The sequence below is a fragment of the Carassius carassius genome, chromosome 3 (assembly GCF_963082965.1).
Source record: "Carassius carassius chromosome 3, fCarCar2.1, whole genome shotgun sequence".
NCBI classification, from domain to species: domain Eukaryota; kingdom Metazoa; phylum Chordata; class Actinopteri; order Cypriniformes; family Cyprinidae; genus Carassius; species Carassius carassius.
In genome coordinates, this window is record NC_081757.1 from 27,213,329 (window position 1) to 27,236,199 (window position 22,871).

At 37.2% G+C, this 22,871-nt stretch overlaps 1 protein-coding gene and 1 long non-coding RNA gene across 5 annotated transcripts; one reads left to right on the plus strand and one right to left on the minus strand.

The window, feature by feature from the left end:
* Positions 1–587: 587 nt before the first annotated feature.
* Positions 588–16,320, plus strand: myzap (myocardial zonula adherens protein). Of its 3 annotated transcripts, none has more exons than XM_059535149.1 (15): positions 588–806; positions 3,037–3,428; positions 4,315–4,389; positions 8,984–9,079; positions 10,313–10,471; positions 10,563–10,655; positions 10,774–10,887; positions 10,991–11,143; positions 12,927–13,052; positions 13,419–13,547; positions 13,626–13,720; positions 14,396–14,501; positions 14,624–14,707; positions 15,034–15,095; positions 15,185–16,320. In XM_059535149.1, the coding sequence occupies exons 2-15, from the start codon at positions 3,360–3,362 to the stop codon at positions 15,519–15,521; spliced, it is 1,698 nt and encodes a 565-aa protein (XP_059391132.1). In that variant the 5' UTR covers positions 588–806; positions 3,037–3,359; the 3' UTR covers positions 15,522–16,320. The 3 variants fall into 3 exon arrangements, with proteins under 3 accessions (XP_059391132.1, XP_059391125.1, XP_059391116.1); XM_059535142.1 differs by having other exon boundaries at positions 592–810; positions 14,989–15,095; XM_059535133.1 differs by having other exon boundaries at positions 592–806; positions 14,989–15,095.
* Positions 16,321–20,018: 3,698 nt separating this feature from the next.
* On the minus strand, positions 20,019–22,324 carry LOC132114780 (uncharacterized). 2 transcript variants are annotated; one of them, XR_009425360.1, is made up of 4 exons: positions 22,080–22,324; positions 21,333–21,406; positions 20,625–21,101; positions 20,019–20,476 (listed from the first exon to the last, which is right to left on the minus strand). It is a non-coding gene; the product is annotated as an uncharacterized LOC132114780 (long non-coding RNA). The 2 variants fall into 2 exon arrangements; XR_009425361.1 differs by lacking the exons at positions 20,019–20,476; positions 20,625–21,101 and adding an exon at positions 21,162–21,207.
* Positions 22,325–22,871: the final 547 nt, after the last annotated feature.

A 22,871-nucleotide genomic window follows, 5' to 3' on the forward strand; every position in this document is an offset into this window, starting at 1 on the left:
TAAATATATTCAATTCTATATACAGTAGGTACTTTGTGCTTTAATACGTGAGCACTGTTTACAAGCCTGCAGACGGCATACAGTGGTGGAAATACAGTTGTTCTGTCAAATTACATCCATAACAATTGCACTATTAACTTAAAACATAAACATTGAAGGTCCATAAAGGCTCATAGGAAAATATGAAAGACCATATTACAAATTGTTTATGCTGTGCTGATTTGTATTATCGATTAACGATCCACTATTGGAATTTGTCAAAAGAAACAGGCGTCGGGAAAAAAAAAAAAAAAAATCATAATCCAATACAAAAAATACATAACTAGGCTAGGCAACAATCTGCCAACAGCATAACGGAGAAACAGCGAGTAGTACATGCACTGCGACTGACTTTTTACTTTAGGGCAAAACAGAGTGTCCCAGCCATGGGATTGCTATCTGATGTATGTGATTGGTTATTGGAACGCCAATTCACAATTTGAGCCAATCACAGCGTTCTATACAAGAACGAGTCACTAGCAAAACAGAATCAAGTTGAGTCGATTCTGATATACACTACTAGATTTATAGAGTATTTTGGAGTCGACTCCAAAATTATTTTCAGTTGTTTTCAGTTACTCTGATAGCATAGGGGACGTTCACACGCAAGCTGGCTGCCAAAATGTATTATTTTTAGTTATAGATGAGTGTTATTCTAGTCATGTCATCTCAACACGGAGGCCCCACACGACGCACTTAAGCAGCCCATCTCTCTGTTACATAATTCAGCGTTTATTTGTCTCCTGATATGACTGGAGTCATTTCATGTAAGTGAGTATGATTAAACTGTTTTCAAAATACCATACCAACTGAGAAAAGGTTTGCGTGAGAACAGGAGAATCGATCCTCACTTGTTAGTCACACGAGTCGACTCACCTTTTCAAAGAAACTTCTGTTTATTTGTAGTGAGGAAATATCTCATATGTGACCCTGGAACACAAAACCAGTCATAAGGGTCATTTTTAAATTGAAATTTATACACCATCTGAAAGCTGAATAAATAATAAGAATAATAAATGAGAATAAAGCTTTCCATTGCTGTATGGTTTGGGACAATATTTGGCTGAGATACAACTATTTAAAATCTGAGGTTGCAAAAAAATCTAAATATTGAGAAAATCGTCTTAAAAGTTGTCCAAATGAAGTTAGCAATGCATATTACTATATCTTAATGATTTTTGGCATAAAAAATGATAATTTTGACCCATGCATTGAAGTTTTATTGCTACAAATATAACCGTGCTACTTATGACTGGTTTTGTGCTCCAGGGACACATATATATTTGTATATGTAGAACCAAACTTCCTAGAAGATAACCAATGCCTGCATTTATTACACCCAAAAAAAAAAAAAAATTGTAAAAAAAATTTGTAGGCACTGTTCGCTTGCAGAAAGTGATGAACACAATGCTGAATGGTTGTTATTTAAGTACCTCTTTGTAGCCTCATATTGATCACTATATTGGATTGAATGGGACTAGCAGAGCTTCTCCAGTAGGACTACTCCTAATGGGATCCTGTTTTCCATCATGAAAGGCTGGAAACATTATTCCTGTGACCTTTCACATGCTGCTTTAGCTGTTCATGATGCTCATGGATTTCTAAATATTTAAAACTTTTGTCATACAAAAATTTATAATCACTCAAATGGCCCATTTATCCCTGTGATGATTGATTAAATTGCCTCAAGGTCTATTGTGCTGAGGGGAAAAAGCAATAATAAGTGCAATTTACAGCCTGTATGTGTTTTCCAAAGGGTGAATTTCACAAATATGGAGACTTAATGATTACACTGAGTCATGTAGTGGACTGTCTGTTCCCTAGATTAATGATTGACCTACAACTTGCGCACTTTGAAATATGTTAAGCAAACAAAATCACACATTAAAGATTTCTTCAAACAAGATCAAGGCATCTGCAGTCCAGTTTTTCTGACTGTGACAATTGTTCTTTGCACAACAAGTAAAATGGTAATTTATTATAATTATAATTATTAAAAGGATAGTTCACCCAAAAACATTCTCTCTGTGTCTGAATATGCATGCTTCCCTGTAGTAGGAGAAAAACAGTATGTGAGATTAGTAGTATGTCCGAATTCAAGTACCCTTATGACCTACTATTTTTAGTGAGATTCTGAATCGTGTGTGCGATTAACCCTTTATTATCCCATGAGGCCATGGGAGAGGAGTTGCTGTGAAATGATACAACTGTTGCTGAAGGTCATGTGACCGTGAAAACATGTCAGAAAGTAAGTCAGGATTTCATCCATACTACCCATATTCATAATTTATGTGGAACAAAAAAAAAACTTTTTTTAATGGTTGCAAATGGAGTACCTACTAGACTGTAACTATTTACTGACTTTCGTGTCGTTCCATAGTTGTATCACTTTCTTCTGCAGAAATCAAAAGAGAATATTTTGAAGAATCTTGGAAACCAAACACATTTAATGACTCTTGATTTCCACTGTTTGGACAAAAACATTTAGTCAAAAGTCAAACAGGTTTGGAATGACGTGTATGAGTAAATGACGAGAGATTTTTTTGTTTTGGGGTAAATTATTTCTTTAAAAAGTTCTTAGTTATGACTCCATGAATCACAATAACAACAAATTATATCAATTATACCATGCTTTTTTCTTTTTCTTCCTGTTTCCCCTTATTAGTCACTGATATGATCCTATTACTGAATTAAATTAAATTGAAATCCACCATAATTGTAAGCATAATAACTCAAGCCACATTACAGTCAAAAGTGGCGTAACCCGCCTAAGGTGTGACACCTTCCCATGTAGAAATGGAGAGGGCTCCACCCCAACATTATCAACCCAACCCTGCAAAAGCAGCCGGCTACAGGTAGGTGGGAGCTGGAGAACACACATAGGTGAAATGTTGCTCGACGGGTCTATTGGGAAACAAAGCTTACGTAGCCAGCACAGATACTGAAAGACTGACAGCTCTCTCTCTCTCTCTCTCTCTCTCACTCTTTCTCTCTCAGTCAGGAGGAGTCTATATGGGACGCTGTCACTCTGGAGTTGTCTGCTCACTGGAGGACTGTGTTTCTACTGACCTCTGCACATTGGAAAACAGAGCCTCTTTTTCCCCTCTCTTTCGGTCTCCAGTCTCATCCGGGGGAAGGAATTCTGGCAGAGCTGCTGAAGGGAACTTTTTTTCATTCTTCCCCTCTTTAACACACACACACACACACACACACACACACACACATACACACATCTTGTATCTCCTCCTTTGGTGTGTAGCCTGCAGTGGTGGGCGCAGACGTTGATAGTGTTTGTGTGGTGTGGACAGTGAAAAGGAGACATGCTGAAAAATGGCAGGGCTGGTGCCATCAGCACCACAGCCACCACTGAGATACCAGACCTCAATGAGGTAGGAAACACTCAATCATGTTTTCTTGCTCTTTTGAACTTTGCATTTTCCTGACTTAAGTGATTCTCAGTGAGGTGTTCGCTTGCCTTTGTTTGGTTCGGTTTTTGTCCTCTGTGTCTCGCGGCTGTGACTTATGCATTAGACTGTGCCCTAATAATGACTCGTCCATATCCAGGCTAATCGAGCGCTGTTGACGTGTCCGAGGCAGTGTTGTGTTGTTCAGAGAGGGGCCTGTAATAAGAGCCACCGTCCTGGGAGGCAGGGCCCTGTCATGTTTATTTTATCAGGGCCTGGTGCTCAGCTGCTGTTGCTGCGGTCAGCTGCCTTTCAGAGACATTCTTACAGCTAATCAACTGACACCCTCTCAGATGGCACTAACTGGCAGTGAAGGCATCAAACCCACGAGAACCACATTTTTGAGTCGAATAGATGGCCACATCTGAAGTGGTTAACCATCTGAGGTCTGGGGGTCTTGGGGGCCTGGAAAAATGTTGACATGCCTTGACATTTGTGCTTTTTTTGTAGCCTAGAATTTTTGCTAACTGACAGAGAGGTCATCGAACCCATGAGAACCACATTCTTGACTAGTAGTTATTGATCTGTGTCGAATAGATGTCCACATCTGAAGTGGTTAATCAATTAAATGTTTATGGGCAGTCATATTTTAATACTGTTTTGTCTCAGTGATAAAAAATCACTTGGAGCTTTTTTTTCTTTTCTTTTCATGCGTGACATTTTTCTCTCAATAGATAAGTGTTATCTATGACAGGACTTAAAGTTTTTGTTTTGGTTTCAATGAAATTGCTCAAACTTTAAATTACACTTTTTTGATTGTGGCTAATCATTGTTTGTTTGTTTCTCTGTGTGTATGTGTGATGTCTGTCAGAGGAGAATCAGGCGTCTCAGATTAACCCTCCGACCTGAGGACAGTCCCAAATCCCAGAATGAATCCATCAACTCTGTAAGTATCTTTTTAGCATCTTTCAGTAAAGTTCTTGCAGTCAGACAGATTGGCGCTAGCTGTCTTTTCACGTCATAATAAACAAACTTCCTCTTTTCACACTGACTTCACACAGTCCCCAATCTGTTTGACTAGCACCACAAATGGCATGATGTCCTGATAACAGGATAAGCTCAACAAGATAACCTAACAATAACCTAGCCCAAAACAATACTTAACATTTAAGTGAGGTAAATAAGGGGGGAATCAGGGGGCCCCATCTGATATTGATGAATCATATTTGCAGTATTATGTAGCCAATCATAGACATATGTAATGACTAACTTGAAAAGCAATGACCAGAAGTGTTTAAATTAGAATCCAGTGCTAAGTTCTAGCTAAGTGTAGATATAATGTAAATAATGACTGGAGATTTTTGCTTAATAATAGATTACATTATCCATTTGTTTCTTGGCAAACCCTACCATATGCCTTCAGAACACATGGAATATGGAATGAGTTGCATGGGATAATTTTATATTTTATAAAATGTATATATTTTTTTATCTTCTTTATTGATCAGAAAAAAATAAGGTATCCTAATATGGCTTTAGAACAGCATCAGGTTGACTAATTACTGGTTGTGAATTGATAAATAACCTAAAGCGAGTGAAATAAGAGTTAGGTGTAAAAGAACACAGTTACTGTGTAGGGCCCCATGCTTGGAATTTGCTTAGGGCCTCCAAATCACTAAGTCTGCCCCTGGATATTTATATTTGACATTTTGTATAAAATATATATTTTATGTATCTTGTATATATGGCAAGTTTAATTAATTATGGGCTTTAATTTAAGGATTTACCTTTAGGCTTACTTTTTAAGGATGTGAAAAATGGAATTTCAGAAAGGGGAAATTTTCAACATTGTTTTGTCTGTGTCAGTGTTTCAGCGAGATAAATCAGAGACTGTGTCCTTCCTTTTCTCTGTCACTTGGTTTGTGTGTCAAAGATCCAAACTGCTTGCCCGTAACATGCCTGGCACCTTTACTGATAAAAACACGCAGATAAGCATGCATTCTTGGAACTACATGCAAAGATTCCACAGTTTACTGTCACTTTACATTCTAAGCCAGTATGTTTAAAAACAAGTTAGGTTTCATGCAGATAAATATCCTTGAGCAGCCCCCAAAGTTCAGAGTCACATGAAACAAAGCTCATGAATTTGAGTCACCTGTTTACCAAGGGAGGTAAAGTTAATTTTAAGCTTGTTTGCATATACAGCTTAGTCTGTGTGAGAAATTAATTTATATATTTGACAATAGTTGCTGTAAGCCTTCTACAGACAGTGGTGTGCTGTGAAAGAAGTTAAAAGAGGTGTGTCTGCATGTACTTTAATGTTTTGATCTGTACCTCGGCCAGGAACTTGCACCCTGCAGCTCTTAGTCCTTGAAGTTCAACTGATATCCACCTTGTTTGGTCTCTGATAGGAGCTGCGTTGGGAACATCAGGTACTTTCATAAGCCAGATACTAATGAGAAGTAGAAATCCAGGAGCTCTGCCAACATAGAACTGTTGATGGTCTTATCAGTGTCCGTCTCATGGGAAAGGCCAGCTGTGGGCATTTTGCTGTGTAAAGCGTCAATAAACAAAACCCAGGCCTGTTTGTTTAGCTGCCAGTCGCCAATTCGATCTGGAATTTGGATTGAGTTTCAAGTGAGGGCAGATATCAGACCACACAGATTTCACACTGAGTTCAAGTTGGTCACATTTGCCACACTGCTTGGTTTGAAAGTGGGTTAATTCATACATTATTGACAATGGACTATGGACTTTTTCTTCTTGTGAAATTTTGCTGAAAATTTGCTAATGTGACTGCACCTTTGGCTACGGAGATGAACTTCCATGGAGCTTTCGGTGTCAGCATTTGAGAAAAAACTTTTTAGCCTTTATGATAATATTAATTAGTTGGCTATGCATAGAAAACCTTCAAGGTATGGATATCTAGTATCTGGGAGATGGCAGGGTTTTTGCATTGATTTTGACTGTAGAGGCTTTTTATATGCTGTCCTTTGCATCACAATTAAGCCCCTTTCACACTGCATGTTGGTCGCCTCCTGTGTGAACGCAAACACGTCCCGGGATTGATTGATTCTAGTAACATTGACTGGTTCAGTCCCGGAACGAGCGCTGTGTGGAAAAAAGCCAGAACCAATGGCGTAAAGAGTGTGTCGTGATGACGAACGTTATCGCGCGACTCTTTTACCGGGTGTTTTGAAGGCAGATCAACGTTCTCGACGAAAAAAATATGTGCAAACTGTAACGAAGCAGAGATCAGTTAGTTCCTCACTTTCCGCGCTGAAGCGGAGATCGTTCGCTAGCTTCAGTGAAAGTTAACGTGCTTAGCGTTTTCGACTCGTACATTACACGTCAAATCCTGATGTCACGTGTCATTACGTTAAATTTACGGGTTACGGGTTGTGTGTGAATGTACACTCATATTCTGGGTGATCACTGGCAGTGTGAAAGGAGCAAAATAGACCCGGGAACAATTGCTGGTACACATTACCCGTGTATTTTCCAGAATCTCAGTGTGCAAGGGGCTTAAGTGACAGCCTACTGTAACTGTTGTACAAAAGTTTAAACCAGGTCAAAGGAAGACTAAATGAGAAGAGGGAAAAATACAGTCAGGATAGTTAAGTGCAAAATCTAGAGAGCATTTTATTTAACTGAGATATTATATTACTGCCATAACAAAGAACCAAGACAAAGAGCCACTGCAAAATTAAGATGGGTGTGTGTGTGTGTGTGTGTGTGTGTGTGTGTGTGTGTGTGTGTGTGTGTGTAATCCTATTTCCCATGGGATACTAGTCTACCTGTGGTCTGAATTCCCCAAGTTACAGCTGTTGGATTACAGGAAGGACTGTAATTCAAATTGACCCAGGGCAATGTTTTCTCATAAAAGCATTCAGCTGAACGGCACAGAATGATGACAAAACTGGTTTCAGCAAAGCTGGACTGGGTAGCTGTGCCGACACCACCCACTGCATGCAAACAGATATTTACTGTTCTGTAAAACACAGATGCTAGACTTGAGTTTACACCCTCGAGCACATCTTTATACAACAACAATAGAGCTCAGTGAATAGTGTTCAGTTCAATCAGTAAGATTACCTGAGCAAGGTAGAATATGAAACAGGAAAAACACATGCTTTTATTTATCTAAGATGACAGATAAATAGTTCTGTATTAGTATATGAATATTGTGCACAGAAATATCATCAAAATGAGCATGAAAGTTTAATGCAGCTGCACTTTGTTAGTGTTGTCTGTCATTGTATGGATAAGCTCTTTTAATAGATTAAAGTACATTGCATGCAGAGAATACAATTCTCACGTTGTTTACAACAGTAACTGTATCTTCTAGCACAAGGATGGTGCTTAGTAAATTTGGTTGAGTTTTAAAGATTTAAAATTTACCCGAAATGTACATTTTGTCCTCTTTTACTCACCTTCATGTCGTTTCTGATCCATAATACTTTAGTTAATTTTTCAAACACAAATGAAGATGTCTTTTACAAATTCTATTTCAAAATTGTATGTAACTTTGTAAAGCGCCCGCATTTTAATGGAGTAGATTTTCAGCGAATGGACAGAATTCTTTTAGGTTTCAACAAAAATATCTTAAATATTTTTTGCTCAGAAGATGAACTAAAGTTTTATGGTTTTGGAGTAACTGATGACAGAACTGTCATTTTTGGGTGAACCATCCTTTCAATATTTTATGACGAAGTAACCTTTTTTTTAAGCAATAATGCTGCACTGTAACATCAGGATGGCCACCCCAGAAGGTTAATGCCTCTGTTAGATTCATTAGGCTAAATTAAATCGCCAAAATGATTCACTAATCACTACACATGACTCATATCACTACGCAAAAGGCCAAAAACTGGAGGCCCTGTTTTCAACATATTAAATAGCTTTCTCTTGTTTGACCCCCTCAAATTTATTCTCATGGGCTTGTGTTTTTGTGGGTTATCTGTCAAGTTCAGTGAAGTCTAGTGCAGAAGGCCACGCACAACACTGGCATCATTGTTCTGTCTTATCTCCACCCACTCACACACATTGCTCCCCTTCATTCAGAATCAGAGAGAAACATTCATCATATTTTCTCAACATCTAATTCTCTATTTTAATGAAGAATTATTCTCATGTTTGCCCTGAAGGTTGAGACAGAATTCAGTTTGTCTCAGTGAGGAAGCTGAAGCTCTGTGTTTTGTTTTGGAGAGGAGTTCTGAGGAGGTGTGGTCATGACATGAATGAGATTACAGTTCTGAGAAACTATGTCCTGAAAAGAGAAAGGGGAAAACCACACCCTGAGCGTGTGATCACAGCTGGACTTCATCAGTGTTATTCCACCTCAGTACGATGTGAAAATAGCACAAATGAAAAAGATGGAATATGTTTCCTCATAAACAGGAAAGCTTATTAGAAGTATTTATGTGTTGCATAAAGACATTTGGCAAGGGCAAAACCTTTATCCAGTTATCACCCCAAGCATCAACATGTCTGAAAAATTTGATAAGACCTATGAAAATAATACATGCTACATCATACAGGGCGAGAAACTGCTCAATGGTTCCAGGAAAAAGAAAAATGGGCTCATGCAGAGAGAAAGACCACCTGGGAGAGAATCACCTCAGCAAGAAGACAAGGTATGACAGCTTCTGAGAACACAAACTAACCCGAATACCATTACCCATGCATATGTCAAGATTCATATCTGATTCTTCTAATATTTACCTGACAAAAAATTGGAGTTGGTAAGAATGAAACATTTTTTTTAAAGAAATGAATACTTTTATTCAGCAAGGACACAAAATCTGAAAAGGGATGCATAATGTTACAAATGATTTCTATTTAAAATAAATGCTATTCTTTGGAACTTTCTATACATCAGAGAATCCTGAAAAAAAAGAGACTTACATTAAAAAATCTTACTGCTCTAAAATTTTGAATGATAGAAGACACAATATTTTTCCACTGGGTCATTATATAATGCTGTGTCCTTTTGGAACACAATAGACTACATAGGATTTTAGTATACTGTATGTTTGAATGCTTTTGTGTCACCTGGTAATATTATCAGTGTAATTTTATCTTTGATAGTGATAGTGTTTAAAACACAGGTGCCTGTTTCCCAAAAGATATTCAGTACTGTATGTTATTGTTTGCAAAGCAAGCATGAGCTGAAGTGTATCTGCACTATATGGATTCAGGCCTTTCTTTGCACAGTAAAATGCTTGTTCACTTATTAAACATATCACAAAAGCGCTTTCTTAATCCATGCAAAACATGAAATATGACTCCTTTAGACACTAAATCTTAAAGACAGAAGTGACCCAGTGTAAAAGGTCCCAGAATCCAGAATCAGAATAAATTGTAAGGCCATTGATCCTCATTGCTGTGCTCTTGACTGAGATCTTCTCAGCTGTAGTTGCTCCTGGGGTTTGCTATTATGACACCTTTTTCACTTTACTTTGCCCTTGGCATTGTCAAGAAAGAAATATTTCCTTTATGTACTTTCACTGGATAAGGTTAACAGCATTCCAAGTTTCAAGTTCCCTTGCATATATTTATGGTTAACCTGTAGATATACAAAGGTTGTTGTTTTTTTTATTCTTTCCGGCTGGCATGCAGAAATATGGACACCCTCACTGAGGACTATTCTGACTGTATATATCCCAACCTCTCATTGTGAACACTCAGCAGAAATGCTTCTTATACCAGAGCATATCACTCGCAAATACAGTCTACCAGTCTTATTTATCAGCCGTGATGTTCCAGGAGGTGTACACACACTCAGACACACAGCGGTGACATTGGTCTTCACAGCTGTGAACACATTCTCAAGCTGAAATCTGAGCCCTGTTTTCCTGTTTCCCCAGCACCCTGTGACTAATGGCATCGGCCGGGAACAGCCCGCTCAGCACGGGCCCAGAGTTTACGGCGTGGTGCAGAGCACAGGCAGCAGCCACCAACAGGAAGTGATGGCTCGTGAGTGGTCTGTCAGTCACCTGAGGGATGAGATGAGGTACATCAGAGAGGTAAAGAATAGTTGTTGCTTAACTAGTTAGCATGTTATTCAGAAATGTACATCCAAGCAGATAACTAAAAACAATCTTTGTTTTCTCATAGGTACGTGACTCTTTGGAAAAGGTCAGAGAGCGCATGTATGGCCAGTTTGGAGGGATGCAGCAATCAGTGCAAAAATTAACTCAGGAATTAAAGGTGAGCAGAACACGGCAAGAATATTATCTGCCACCAAACCTTTCCCTGTCAGGCTTCATCAAAATGCATTTTATAGTCGAATGACAGGTTCTCAATGTGCTGACTGTGTATGTCCCAGGCAGCCAACTCTCATAAGCGTTACCTTGAATCAGAGGTGAGGACGAGAAGGGCAGGAATGGATAGCTTTGACCAGATGAACAGCTCCCTCATATCAGCAAACATTGATCTACAGGTACACGATCAGTGTGGTCACTGCCAGCTCACAAAGGCTTGTTCTGTCCAGAGAAACTCGTGACATTTTTTTTTGTCAACTTTTGAATATAAACGTGTTTTAGAAATCATTGCTGGAAAGCTGTCAAAATCGAGTGGGGAACAGAGATGAGATGAGATCCCTGCGCAGCTCGCTGGAGAAGACAGAGGAGAAACTCAAGGAAACGGAAAGACAGCTAGCAGCAGCACAGGCTGAAAACCACTCTCTCAAAAATCAGGTGCAACACTATTATTATCATGCAAAGCCTTCATGTTACAACAGCCTAATACCATAATACTTTGGACTAAATATTTTTTTTCTTTTTCTTATAGTTTTTTATAATTGTTGTATTTTTTGTTCTGATACTTTTTCTAATGATTGTATATATAGTTTTTAAACATCATATTTATTGAGAGACTGCTAAATTATGAAAAAAAAAATTCAGTCAAGTTACCTTTATTTATTTAGCACTTTTAAGAACACAGGTACAGATTATGTTAAAGCAGCCTTACAGTATCAAAAAAGGAAAACAAGTGTGTCATTAATGCAAAAAGACAATAGCAAACACTCAATTTTCATTTAAAGGCAGTTAATCATTGAATTCAGTGATGTCATCATCCTGCTCAGTTCAGTTTAAACAGTATCTGTGCAATCAAATCATCAATATCTTTATTGTCATCTGTGGTTCCATGAAGAACCTTCAACATTCATGGAACCCTTCCATTGCACAAAAAGATTCTTTATAGTAAAAAAGGTTCTCTAGATTATTAAATGTTCTTCACACCCAGAAAAATATTATCTTTTAAAATCTGCTCACTAAAAAGGGTCTTTGTTTGGGGACCCAAAATGGTTCTTCCGAGGCATCACTGTGAAAACCTTACTCCTCTTCATTTTGAAGAGTGTACTGTACACAGAATATTTGTACTTAAAAGTTAATAATAGGTAAAGCTTGAAAAGTTCAAAAAGATAATTAGTCATACACCAGGACTATTTATGTAATCTGTAATCTTTACTGCTACAAGTTGATTTAGAAAAACATAAACCCTTTCTAAACTATATATATATATGTATATATATATATATATATATATATATATATATATATATATATATATATATATGTATTATTTAAATTTACATTGTCATTTAGCAGATGCAGTTATCCAAAGTAACTTACAAAAGAGCAAAGATATGTGCTATAACAAGTCTCAGTTAGCTTAACGCAGTACTTGTAGCAAGTTTTGTCAATTATATAATAAATAAGAAGAAAACAAATAGAATACAAAAAAAAGAAAATCTAGTTCGTTTTTTTTAAAGAATAGAATAAGAACAGAGAGTACTAGAGTTAGAGGGTCACATAAAGATGGAAGAGATGGGTTTTAAGCCGATTCTTGAAGATGGCTAAGGACTCAGCTGCTCGGATTGAGTTGGGCAGGTCATTCCTCCAGGAGGGAACATTTCATTTAAAAGTTTGTAATAGTGACTGTGCTTCTTTGGGATGGCACAATCAAGCGATGTTCACTTGCAGAACACAAGCTTCTAGAGGGTACATAAGTCTGAAGTAATACATTTTGGTAAATGGGTGGCGAGCCAGTGGTGGTTTTGTAGGCAAACATCAATGCCTTGAATTTTATGCGAGCAGCTACTGGCAGCCAGTGCAAATTGATGAACAGAGGTGTGACATGTATTCCTTTCAGCTCATTAAAAATTAATCTTGCTGCCGCGTTCTGGATAATATAATTAATTATTTAATTTAATTAATTAAATTTTTATTTGATTTATTTAATTATTTAATACACATATTTTAATCAAATTATATTATCAGAACAATAACTTGACTAAAAGGATAGCTTTACTCAGATTTCAGAATTTTGTTCTATAGCATGTGTAGAGATCTAAAGATCCAAGCAGGAGTGAATTTGTTTTGAAGTAAAAAAAAAAGAAAAGAAAAAAAGTCACTGTTTTTTAAATAAATAGCATGGTTATTAACACGAGACAACTAAATAACATTTTGTACGTAGGTGGAGACTTCTCAGGAGGCCAAGACTCAAGCATTAAAAGAGCTGAGTGCAAAGCTACAGAAGGAATATGAGGAACAGCTGCAGGAACAGCAGAGGAAATACAGAGAGGAGATAGAGGCTCTGCAGGTACAGATATAACCAAACAAACAGACTCTCACAACGTCTTACTGTCCAGCTACTTCAGCAAGAACTGCACTGCATGATAATGTGACAAATGCATTTGTTTTAATGTGTGAAACATTGTAAACCACACTGTAACAAGACACTGTAATACATTTGTATTATACTTCACAAGCAGGGTGTAAGGATTCCAATCTTAACAGGAAACATCTGTAGTTATTCACCAGGGAAGAGAGAAAAATGTTGACAAAACTTTTTTCTAAGTAAGGGTGCCACCTAGTGGAAATAGTGATGATTTCCGAGGGATTGATGATGATGATGACAGATGACCAGAGGTACATAAATGACTAGTTCTGACCTGTGTGTCTGCAGGCACAGCTTGATGACTACATGAAGAGGCTTGAGGAGGCCGAGAGGAATGCTCAGATAGCTGAGGCAAAGATCGCTGAAAGGGATCAAAGAATTACTGAGGTGGAGAGGCTACTAAACTGTATGGCTCAGGTAAATAATATCAGTTGGCTCAGCCTTTGTCTGTTACCCGGAAGGAAACTCTGTTCAACACTTGTCTCTTTATAACAGGAAAAGGGTGACCTGATACAAAAGCTTTGTGAATGTGAACAACGCTTACGTGGTTTAGACGAAACTGACCATGCCGATAAAGCTGTGGCCAAACAGTAAGACATTGAATGTATACTTACAATAAGTTTGCAGCTGAAACAGTGTTGATGTCATGTTTCTTTAATTCAGGATGGTTTCAGTTTCATAACATCCCAGAAATATCACCAAACACACTGTATGCCATTCATTATAATGGGTTTGTGTGAATATTGTTTAATGTTCACTTAAATGTAAAGTAGTTATAATAGTTTCAGTGTTATGTAATTGTAAAAAAAAATTATAAATAAAAAATGGTCTTACAATTTGTAGTTTAGGCCTCGTCCTTAATTATACTGATGAATGGCTATAATTACTTATTTTGTTCCCAGACATGAAAAATAATAATAATAATAATAATTGCTTTTGGTATACGTGGTACTGACCTTCATTCATAGTATTTAATATAAAAAAATTATGTCTTTCTGTTGTTTCTATATTCATTTGGAAATTCAGAGAGAAAATGCATTTCTATCTACAGATTTTTATGTTAAGATTAATCCCGATTAATTACATAAACCTAAGCAATTAATTTGCTTTAATGTTTGTTTTTCCCTATTAAAAAGTCTTAATTTTGTCCTCTGAGAGTAAAAAAAAAAAAAGCTTAAGTGAAACTGAGCAATACCCAATAATATTGTATTTCAGTATTTAATTGCATAAATGATATCTCTCATAAGCAACATGTTCTTTCTCAGGTCGGAGCAGCTGAAAGAGGAAGCAGCAGAACTGAGAGAGCGAATAAAGCATCTCAACGATATGGTGTTCTCTCAACAGAGGAAGGTCAAAGCCATGATAGAGGAGGTGAGGATTTACAGAGACTTATAAAGAGTATACTATGTGCACAAAATGTCCTTTCAAGAAGTCATGACACGGTTATTGTAATTTAATCTTTTGAATTGTAAAACAAACAAACAATTGTGCAGGTTGAAACACTGAGAGCAACAGTTGCACAGAAGGATATGTTCATCTCCGAGCTGCTGGACAGGATTGCCATTGTGGAGTGCGAGGTACGAGCAACGGTTTCCATGTAGCAAGATGTGATTTTTGCATGCACCTCAACTTCACCAATCTAGAAAGACACAGATTGGTTGGAATAAGCACGCTGAATGTGACTATTCCTGAATGCATTGCTATTCTGTCAGCTGGGCTCTTCGAGTCCCTTTGGTTGTCACACATCTAAACTGAATCGGTCTTCGTCGGGTGTTCTCTTTATATGTGAAATGAATTTTCTACTTAATTTCCCATGCCTATGGTCTGACTCTGTCCTTTGCTTTGCTTCTTTTCCTAGAATAATGAGTTAGGAGACAAGTTGAAGTATTTTATGTCTATACAGAGCGCATCTGAGACTAAAGTAGCCACCAGGGACATTGGAGTTGGCTGTGACCTCCCCATTAGGTAATGAGCGCCAGATCACCTTGCCATAGGAAATTTAAAACTGCTTTCGAGGCCATGGCTTTACACACATGCTCTTCCTGTGTTCATAGATCTGAGGAGCCGGCGTACATTGCTCCTGTCCAACCCAGCCCCATCTCATCAGCCCTGAGATCCTCTAGCAGACTGAACTATAGTCTTCTTAGATACACTCCTGGTCAGTACAGCTCAATGCTGCTCTCCAGTGCAGTAAACACACAAGAAACTGGAACCAGTCCCACACAAACTTCAAGTTATGTTCAGACCAGCCCTGAAGACGGGGACTCCAAATCTCCAACAGCCTCAGAAGTGTCCTCTACCAGCAGTCCTAGAGCGAGGACCAACCCGTCACAGATCTACACTCCTTTCATGAAGCTGATGGAGTTAAGCGCTAAAAGGAACATAGACTGAATGCAGTTTTCCTAAAATGGTGGCAGCAGAAGGTGTTGTTGCAACATGAAGTATTGTGGTTTTGTTACTGTTTATGTAACATTAAGGTATATGTAAATAACATACTGATCTGTGAATAACTTATTTTGGTAGTACACTTTACTGTATTCTGATGCACTCTGTTGCTTTGTTTACCAAAAATCTAGTGATTTTATGTGATAGCTTTCTATATTTTACAGTTATCTATTTATATTTCCATTTTCTGAGACCGTATTTAGATTATTTTTTAAAGCGTATTACACCAAATATTTTGTTAGAAAAAACTCAAAATAGGTTCTATATGTGAGGGTTTCTTTCAGAAAAGGAATGATGGTAGCTATCAACTGTGATCACAGCTCAGTACTTTTGTTTTTGCTTCAAATTTGTTTAAATGGATTTTTTTATTTGTACTAAGAGAGTTGTGGACATTAGTGGTTTCACACTCTCAGTTGCACTTTTCCGCCTGGAGTTACTGATGACCCAGATGTTTTAAGACTCAAAATGTTCAGAATACCAGTTTAAAGAAAGTATTGGTTATGGACCCCCATTTTTCTAGACCAGAGGGCATTAGGGAAGCAGGCCTCTGTGGATTGTTTGCAGCGTTAATGTGTTAAAGCACTTTTCTGAAGACTCGCTTCAGTTGCCAAAATCACATCATTTATGATGACTGCAAATTAAGGTTTATAGACTACATTTGGTGTTAACATTTTTCACTCACTGAGCACTGTATTTACATATAACTGGGTATATTGTTCAAGAAATAAAATGTCTAAATCTACAACTTGGTGTATATTTTTTTAACTAAGGTTATAGGCCTATTTATCTGTTAATAAATAAATAAATAAATAAAAAATCTTTCTTTATAATGGTCAGATGAACATGTGCTTCCAAATTATGTCTCATTGTTATGTCTCAGACTTTACTCAGTGGAAACTGAAATACAAAAAAAAGTTAGAAGGCTTAGTAAATTGCATATTAACAGTAGTAGTAATATTTATTAACACTATTATTAAACGTGGCATGAAGCTTGTTTAGATTATTTCATTGCCTGCAGGAATCTGGGTCACACTCATGGTCTGTTAGTCACCAGTACATCCACTCACACTTGTGTAAGAACATGGCGAGTGGAGAACACAAACTCTTGTGCCTCGCTGGGAAATGCCACAGACAACTGTAATATAAAACTAGAAGGTAAAGAGCTCTCTCTTCACCTTCATCTTTTCAGAATGCTCATTGAGGAATCTATATCATGTCACAAGTTCACTTGTAAGTGAAAAATTGTCCAGAGCCACACTCTCAGATTTGGAGGAGGCCTGCAACCTTTACCTTCAGGAAAGGTTGGTGAAGTATAGTTTAGTATCAAAAGAACACATTTTTAGAATCTTTTTGTACAAAGTTTTTAGTAAATGAGACAAAATGTGACATGCAAGCTGTTCATCGAATGCTAAATTATTAGATATGACTAAATGTGTATGGTAAAAGAGCACATGAAAGATAAATGATGAATTGCATAAAGTCACGTTCAGACCAATAATGATAATGCAAAGTATATCTAGTGGCGTTCACCCCCTCTCCTCCAGCCCCTCCCGTCTGTCTTGGCTGGGTTTTAGTCACCTCAGTCACCATTCAGTTTTTAGGGCATTCATTCTTCCAATTCTTCCAATTTCTCTCCACAACGAAATCAGACATCTGGATCAGTTTTCCACATTCCACGTCCTCTGCCTCTCCCATGTCCACATCCTCGCCCTCTGTTGTTGTCCCTGGGAAGGGATAATCCTCTTTTTTATATTGGGATGATAAATCAACAATATTTCAGGTTTCAGTGTTTCTCAGCCTCTTCGGCTGTGTTTGTCATGGAAAAATTCTAAATATTGTATTAAATGTGAGACTGAGTGAAAAAGGATCATGGGATTTGTCTTTGGCTGTTAAATTCTTGCAAGAATGGTCAATCCAACACACAGAAGCTCTGTAGTTAGAAAGACAGAACGAAGGCTGTCCAAGGATCAACTGTGACCTTCAACAGTATCTTCTCAGAGTACTGGTCATAGCCATTTCCCTTTTAGAGGAATGCTAACAGAAGTTTTAGTCACGCACACAGAGAAAATAATGAAGGTCAATATCTGTCCAAATAGAGAATATAGAGAATATACAAAATAAAAAATTAAGAAATATATATACATTTAAATCACATTCCTATTCTAGAATTAATGCAGGGCCGACCCTGACCAATTTGCTGCCCTAGGCAAGATTTTACCTGGCGCCCCATGCATCACAGCCCATTTCACCCTGTCATTGTGTTCATGATTTAGCATATATATATATATATATATATATACACACACACACACACACACACACACACACACACACACACACATTACAGCAGAACTGTTTCCAACACTCATAATAAATCATCATATTAGAATGATTTCTAAAGGATCATGTGATAGACCGGATGTCACATGTGACACTGAAGAATGGAGTAATGATGCTGAAAATTCAGCTTTGCATCACAGAAATAAATGATAATTTAAAGTATAATAAATTGAAAACAAATTATTTTAAATTGTAATAATATATCACAATATTACATTTTTTTCTGTAGTTTTGATCAAATAAATGCAGGCTTGATGAGCAGAAGAAACTTCTTTCAAAAACATTAAAAATAGTAAATAGTAATGTTTCCAAACTTTTGGCCTGTACCCCCCCAAAACTGCACAACTGTAGAGTAAAACATTAATAAAAAAGTGATAATAATAAATGCGTCTTAAAACTGACATGATTGTACAAAATCACAGTCTGGGGACTCAGAACTCAGAACAACTGCTAACATTAAGTTTAAGGTAAAAATAACTGCCATGAAATTATAATATCTTACTCCTATGCAATAAATTGTTCATTCACTACATCACTACATCTCTTTACCTCTGTCTTTATCCTCTTCTCTTCTTTTTGGCACTGTATCTATCGCAGACTATGCTCATTTATAATGTGTCATGTAAATTGGCCTTCCGTCACAATCAGGAAACTTTCACCGTGTCTAGAACTGACGCGAGCTGCCAGGCCCGTTTCTACGAGCTGTGTGTTAACGAAAGCAGTGCTGTCTACATTGGATGCGGCGTCGGGCATGCTAACTTACACAACAAATTACCAACATTTTTTTTTTTTTTTTTTTTTTATTCAGTATTAACAATACAATACAACAACATCTGTTTATGCAACAAATTACCAACAACTGATCGCGCGCGCTCTGTTTCTGACGCACTTCAAGCACTCGATGGGCGGGGGAAGATTGAAGAGCCAACTTTTTTTTTCTTTTCTTTTTTTTTTTTGCTTTATTTGGTAGTATTTCGAATAAATGGTTTTTAAATAGTAGCCTATTATAAAAAATAAATAAATAAATAAATAAAAATTCACTCGTTCACTATATGATGAGTGAACGATGGATGAGTGGCGCCCTTAGCATTTGCCTATACCGCCTATGCCGAGAATGGTCTGTCTGCAGACTGCAAGACGGGGGCATAACTTGAAGTGGGCGTAACTTGAAGTAGGAGGCGTAACTTGAAGTTGTTCAAATCACACAGAACCACGCGAGATGTCAAAACGAGACTTTGTCGGGATGCGTTCGAAACCGCATACCCTTTACCCTTTAATTAGGCAATTAATTTCAATAAGTACTAACTTAACGAGCGCTAAAAGAGTATATACTCTACAGCCTAAATGCGTATGTATGAAGTATGAATGCAAATTGCATATCATAATCCGCTATGTTGATCATGTGACCTACAAAGTTAAAACAAGCACATAAAACGTAAAAGACATAAGTGACAGGTTTAATTAATGTATTTGTAATTATCTTGATAATGAAGAACATGTTGCAGAAACGGCTGCCTTTTTATTTTGTGTTTGTAGTATAGCCAATACTGTTGATTTAATTTTTTTATATTTTTAACTCCACTGATGTGATCAAGAGTTATCCTTAAAGCATTTTTTTTTATAATTTGAAAACCCAAAATCATTATTTCTTGAATATTTTTTCAATTATTTTACGTGAAAAATGTTTTTCTTGTATAGTATCTCATACTATGATGAAAACATGATTTTTTTAATTTACTGTTTTATGGCATTATGATTGTTTATTGTTAGATACAACCGTCGTACTATGTTCTTTTATGAAATAATTTGGCAATAATAAAAAAAAAAGTGGGTCAGGTGCACAAACACCTCACAGCGACTCAGATATCATGCGATATCTGCACAAAGGGTACTTCGATCAGCTGCTCGAAGATCTCACCTTTGGAGAAGACTGTTGATTTGACACTCTAAAAATGTAAGTATTACTACTCGAAAATTAACATTACCCCATGATGAATTGCATCTTTTGCCCACCCCAACACTTACCATGCAATAATTTTTGTAAAAGAAGCCAAATGTATTTTCTTTTGTGACATAGCTATACATGACTATATACTAGTTAAATAAATGCAGTCGATGTGAATACATCCATTTTCAGTCAAGCAATTAATACATGAATGGATAAAATATTTATATGTTATTTACTGACAACAAAAAACATGTCTAAATGATTAAAATAATGTATAAAAGTTAGCATCACAATAAATGCATACATGTACAAGTCAACAACACATGATACAAAGCTTCATTCAAACTTATTGTTCTAACAATCATGTATTTACAGATGGTGAACCCAACATCCTCCTGCCATCTGAACACAGCTGATACAGTTCTGCTGCTGTGTTTCACAGTCTCACTCTTCTCAACGGGGATGTCTTTGAGCAACAGGATGAAGAAGACCTTGATGATGGCTCTCTGAACCACACAACCTTGAAGCGAGAGCAGGAGAACACGTGCAGGACAATCTGACTGCTGTGTCTGCTCCAAACTTTCATGTGCCTGCACCCCATGAGCACAACTACCTGAAAAACATTTACACAGAGTTTAAAAGTACATGCATTGATTCATTACTTTTGTAGTGGGCTAAACCACTGAAGTGGTTTAAATTTATAAATAAATTATACATTTATCCAAAGTGACTTACAGTGCATTCAGACTAACAGTTTTTACCTAACATGTGTTCCCTGGTATTCGAACCCACAAACTTGCACTGCAAACGCAATGCTCTACCACTTGAGCCACAGGAACACCAGTGTGTCCTTCAGCAAGGCTCTCTTCTCCAGGTTGATAAGGGGATTGTAGGCCCCTGTAATAAGAGCACTGTCAATCACTTCAGATAAAAGCTCCATCACATTTTGTGATGATGCTTTTGAAGCTTCTGAAAGTCAGCCTTCATTGTTTAAACATTAACCAGCTGAACAAACTTTACCAAAATCACATCCTCAGTGTCTTGTGGTCTTTCTCTTGATGCTCTCGCTGCTCTGGGGCCACCTATTAGGAAGAGACCACAGCAGCATCTGGTCCTGATGAGACAGTAAGAGCTGGAGTGATGGAGCGTCTCATCTGTGACTCTCGATCATTTCCAGGAGGATGCTGTGGTCTTCTCCATCCTCAGTGCACACACCAGTCTACAGACATTTTCATGCCCTACAAAAATACACATACACAATACAAAAAGTCATTACATTATTCTTTTGTTTCAGGTTTTCCCTCTTTCACCTTTCCTTACAGGTCCTGCTCCACCACAAAAGATCTGCAGCAAATGCACAGAAATCGAGAATAAGGAAGGAGGTGTAATAGTTGTTTAAAATTACATTAATTAAAATAAAATACAACTTAAGATTTAAAATGTTTCATTTATTTTTGTAGTGTACTTACACAAATCCTTTGATGGCAGCATTCCTTCATCAGTGTCTCTGCAGCAGATAAACACACATGTGTCTCATCTGTCCCTGTAACATCCAGACAAGAGTCAGTCTCCTCTGTCATGTATCTGTGATATACTGCATTTACATGTTGAGTTAAAAACTGATGTAACTCACTTTTTATCCAACACAAATGTTCCTTAAATTATCAATATTGCAAATGGACAGATACAATAGATAACTTATATTTAGTTACTTTATGTAGATTTGTTTGTTTACATGACTTACACTCATCTATAGCAGTGTTGACAAAAGTGAATTCTACACACACATAGAATTCAATATTACACACACATCACTCAGACACCTGTGTCATGTCTGTTAGATGTGCTCATCTACAATACTTAGCAAACATTATCCAGTCAGAAGATAAATAGACATTTTAGTAATAGTCTTCAAGAAGTATATATGGTTTATGTAAATCCACTATTGAGTCGTTTACTTAATGGAGCTCCCCTGTTAGTTATGCATTATAAAACATGTTTACAGCAAAATCACAAATATGCTATATTATGTAGGTCACAGACAGATTGAGCCTGTGATACCTGGGGATAGCGTCTTTAGACCTTTTGCTTATATGTTGCTTACTTTACGCCTTAGTTTTAATAAATTATTAACTCCAAAAACAATACCACTGTATGAAAATGACTTATACACTTCAATTTAAATAATTATTTTGGAAAAAAAATAAGATTCTCACCGTTGTCTCTCACAGCAAGCTGTCATATTCGTCTTCTTTCCAGTTTAACGGCGGTTGGCATCCAGCTTATTGGTGCAATAGCGCCCTCTTCTGTTCCGGAGTGTGGGTCAGATAATACGTTTTCCTACTAAAATGTACACTCTCACATTGTCTCCTAACATTAATATCTACACACACATCATGCATCAAATCCTGCCTAAAACCCCTGCCTCCCTTAAAACGTAATCAATATTCTACTCTGTGCCGTCATATTGGCAATAAACTTATCGTTATTGAGGTCTCGCGTGGTTCTGTGTGATTTGGACAACTTCAAGTTACGCCTCCTACTTCAAGTTACGCCCACTTCAAGTTACGCCCCCGTCTTGCAGTCTGCAGACGTACACGCTTGCCTATGCCGCGGGCCGGCCCTGAATTAATGTTACCGTTCTTGGTGTTAATAGGCCTTTGCAATGATTTGGCCTGTCACTCAAAGCACTGAGTATGGTTTACATGTGTAATGTATTTGTGTGTGCAGAGCTAATTCTTGGAAAGAGATGAACAGAAATTTGGCTTTACAATGGCAAGCTTTTGAAGCGTAATATTAAATAAAGCTTCACATACTACAAAGAGATCCAGACATGACGTGCTGACAGACAAAGAATGCGTTTTCTTTTTTTGCTATATTAATGTGGATCAAAGGCATGCATTAATTCATCATTCATATTTTTTTTTAAATAGGCCTACTATTGAATACTGTAATTATAAAATTCTAATGAAAGTTAATTTCAGTTAGGGTTTATGAGAAAGGTTAGA

What these genes read in the sequence shown, in the direction of transcription:
- myzap (XM_059535142.1), top strand. Translation starts at nt 3,360, where the DNA reads ATGCTGAAAAATGGCAGGGCTGGTGCCATCAGCACCACAGCCACCACT. An exon ending in AATTAACTCAGGAATTAAAG is followed by an intron (nt 10,656 to 10,773) that starts GTGAGCAGAACA and finishes TGTATGTCCCAG; the next exon opens with GCAGCCAACTCTCATAAGCG. An exon ending in GGCTGTGACCTCCCCATTAG is followed by an intron (nt 15,096 to 15,184) that starts GTAATGAGCGCC and finishes CTGTGTTCATAG; the next exon opens with ATCTGAGGAGCCGGCGTACA.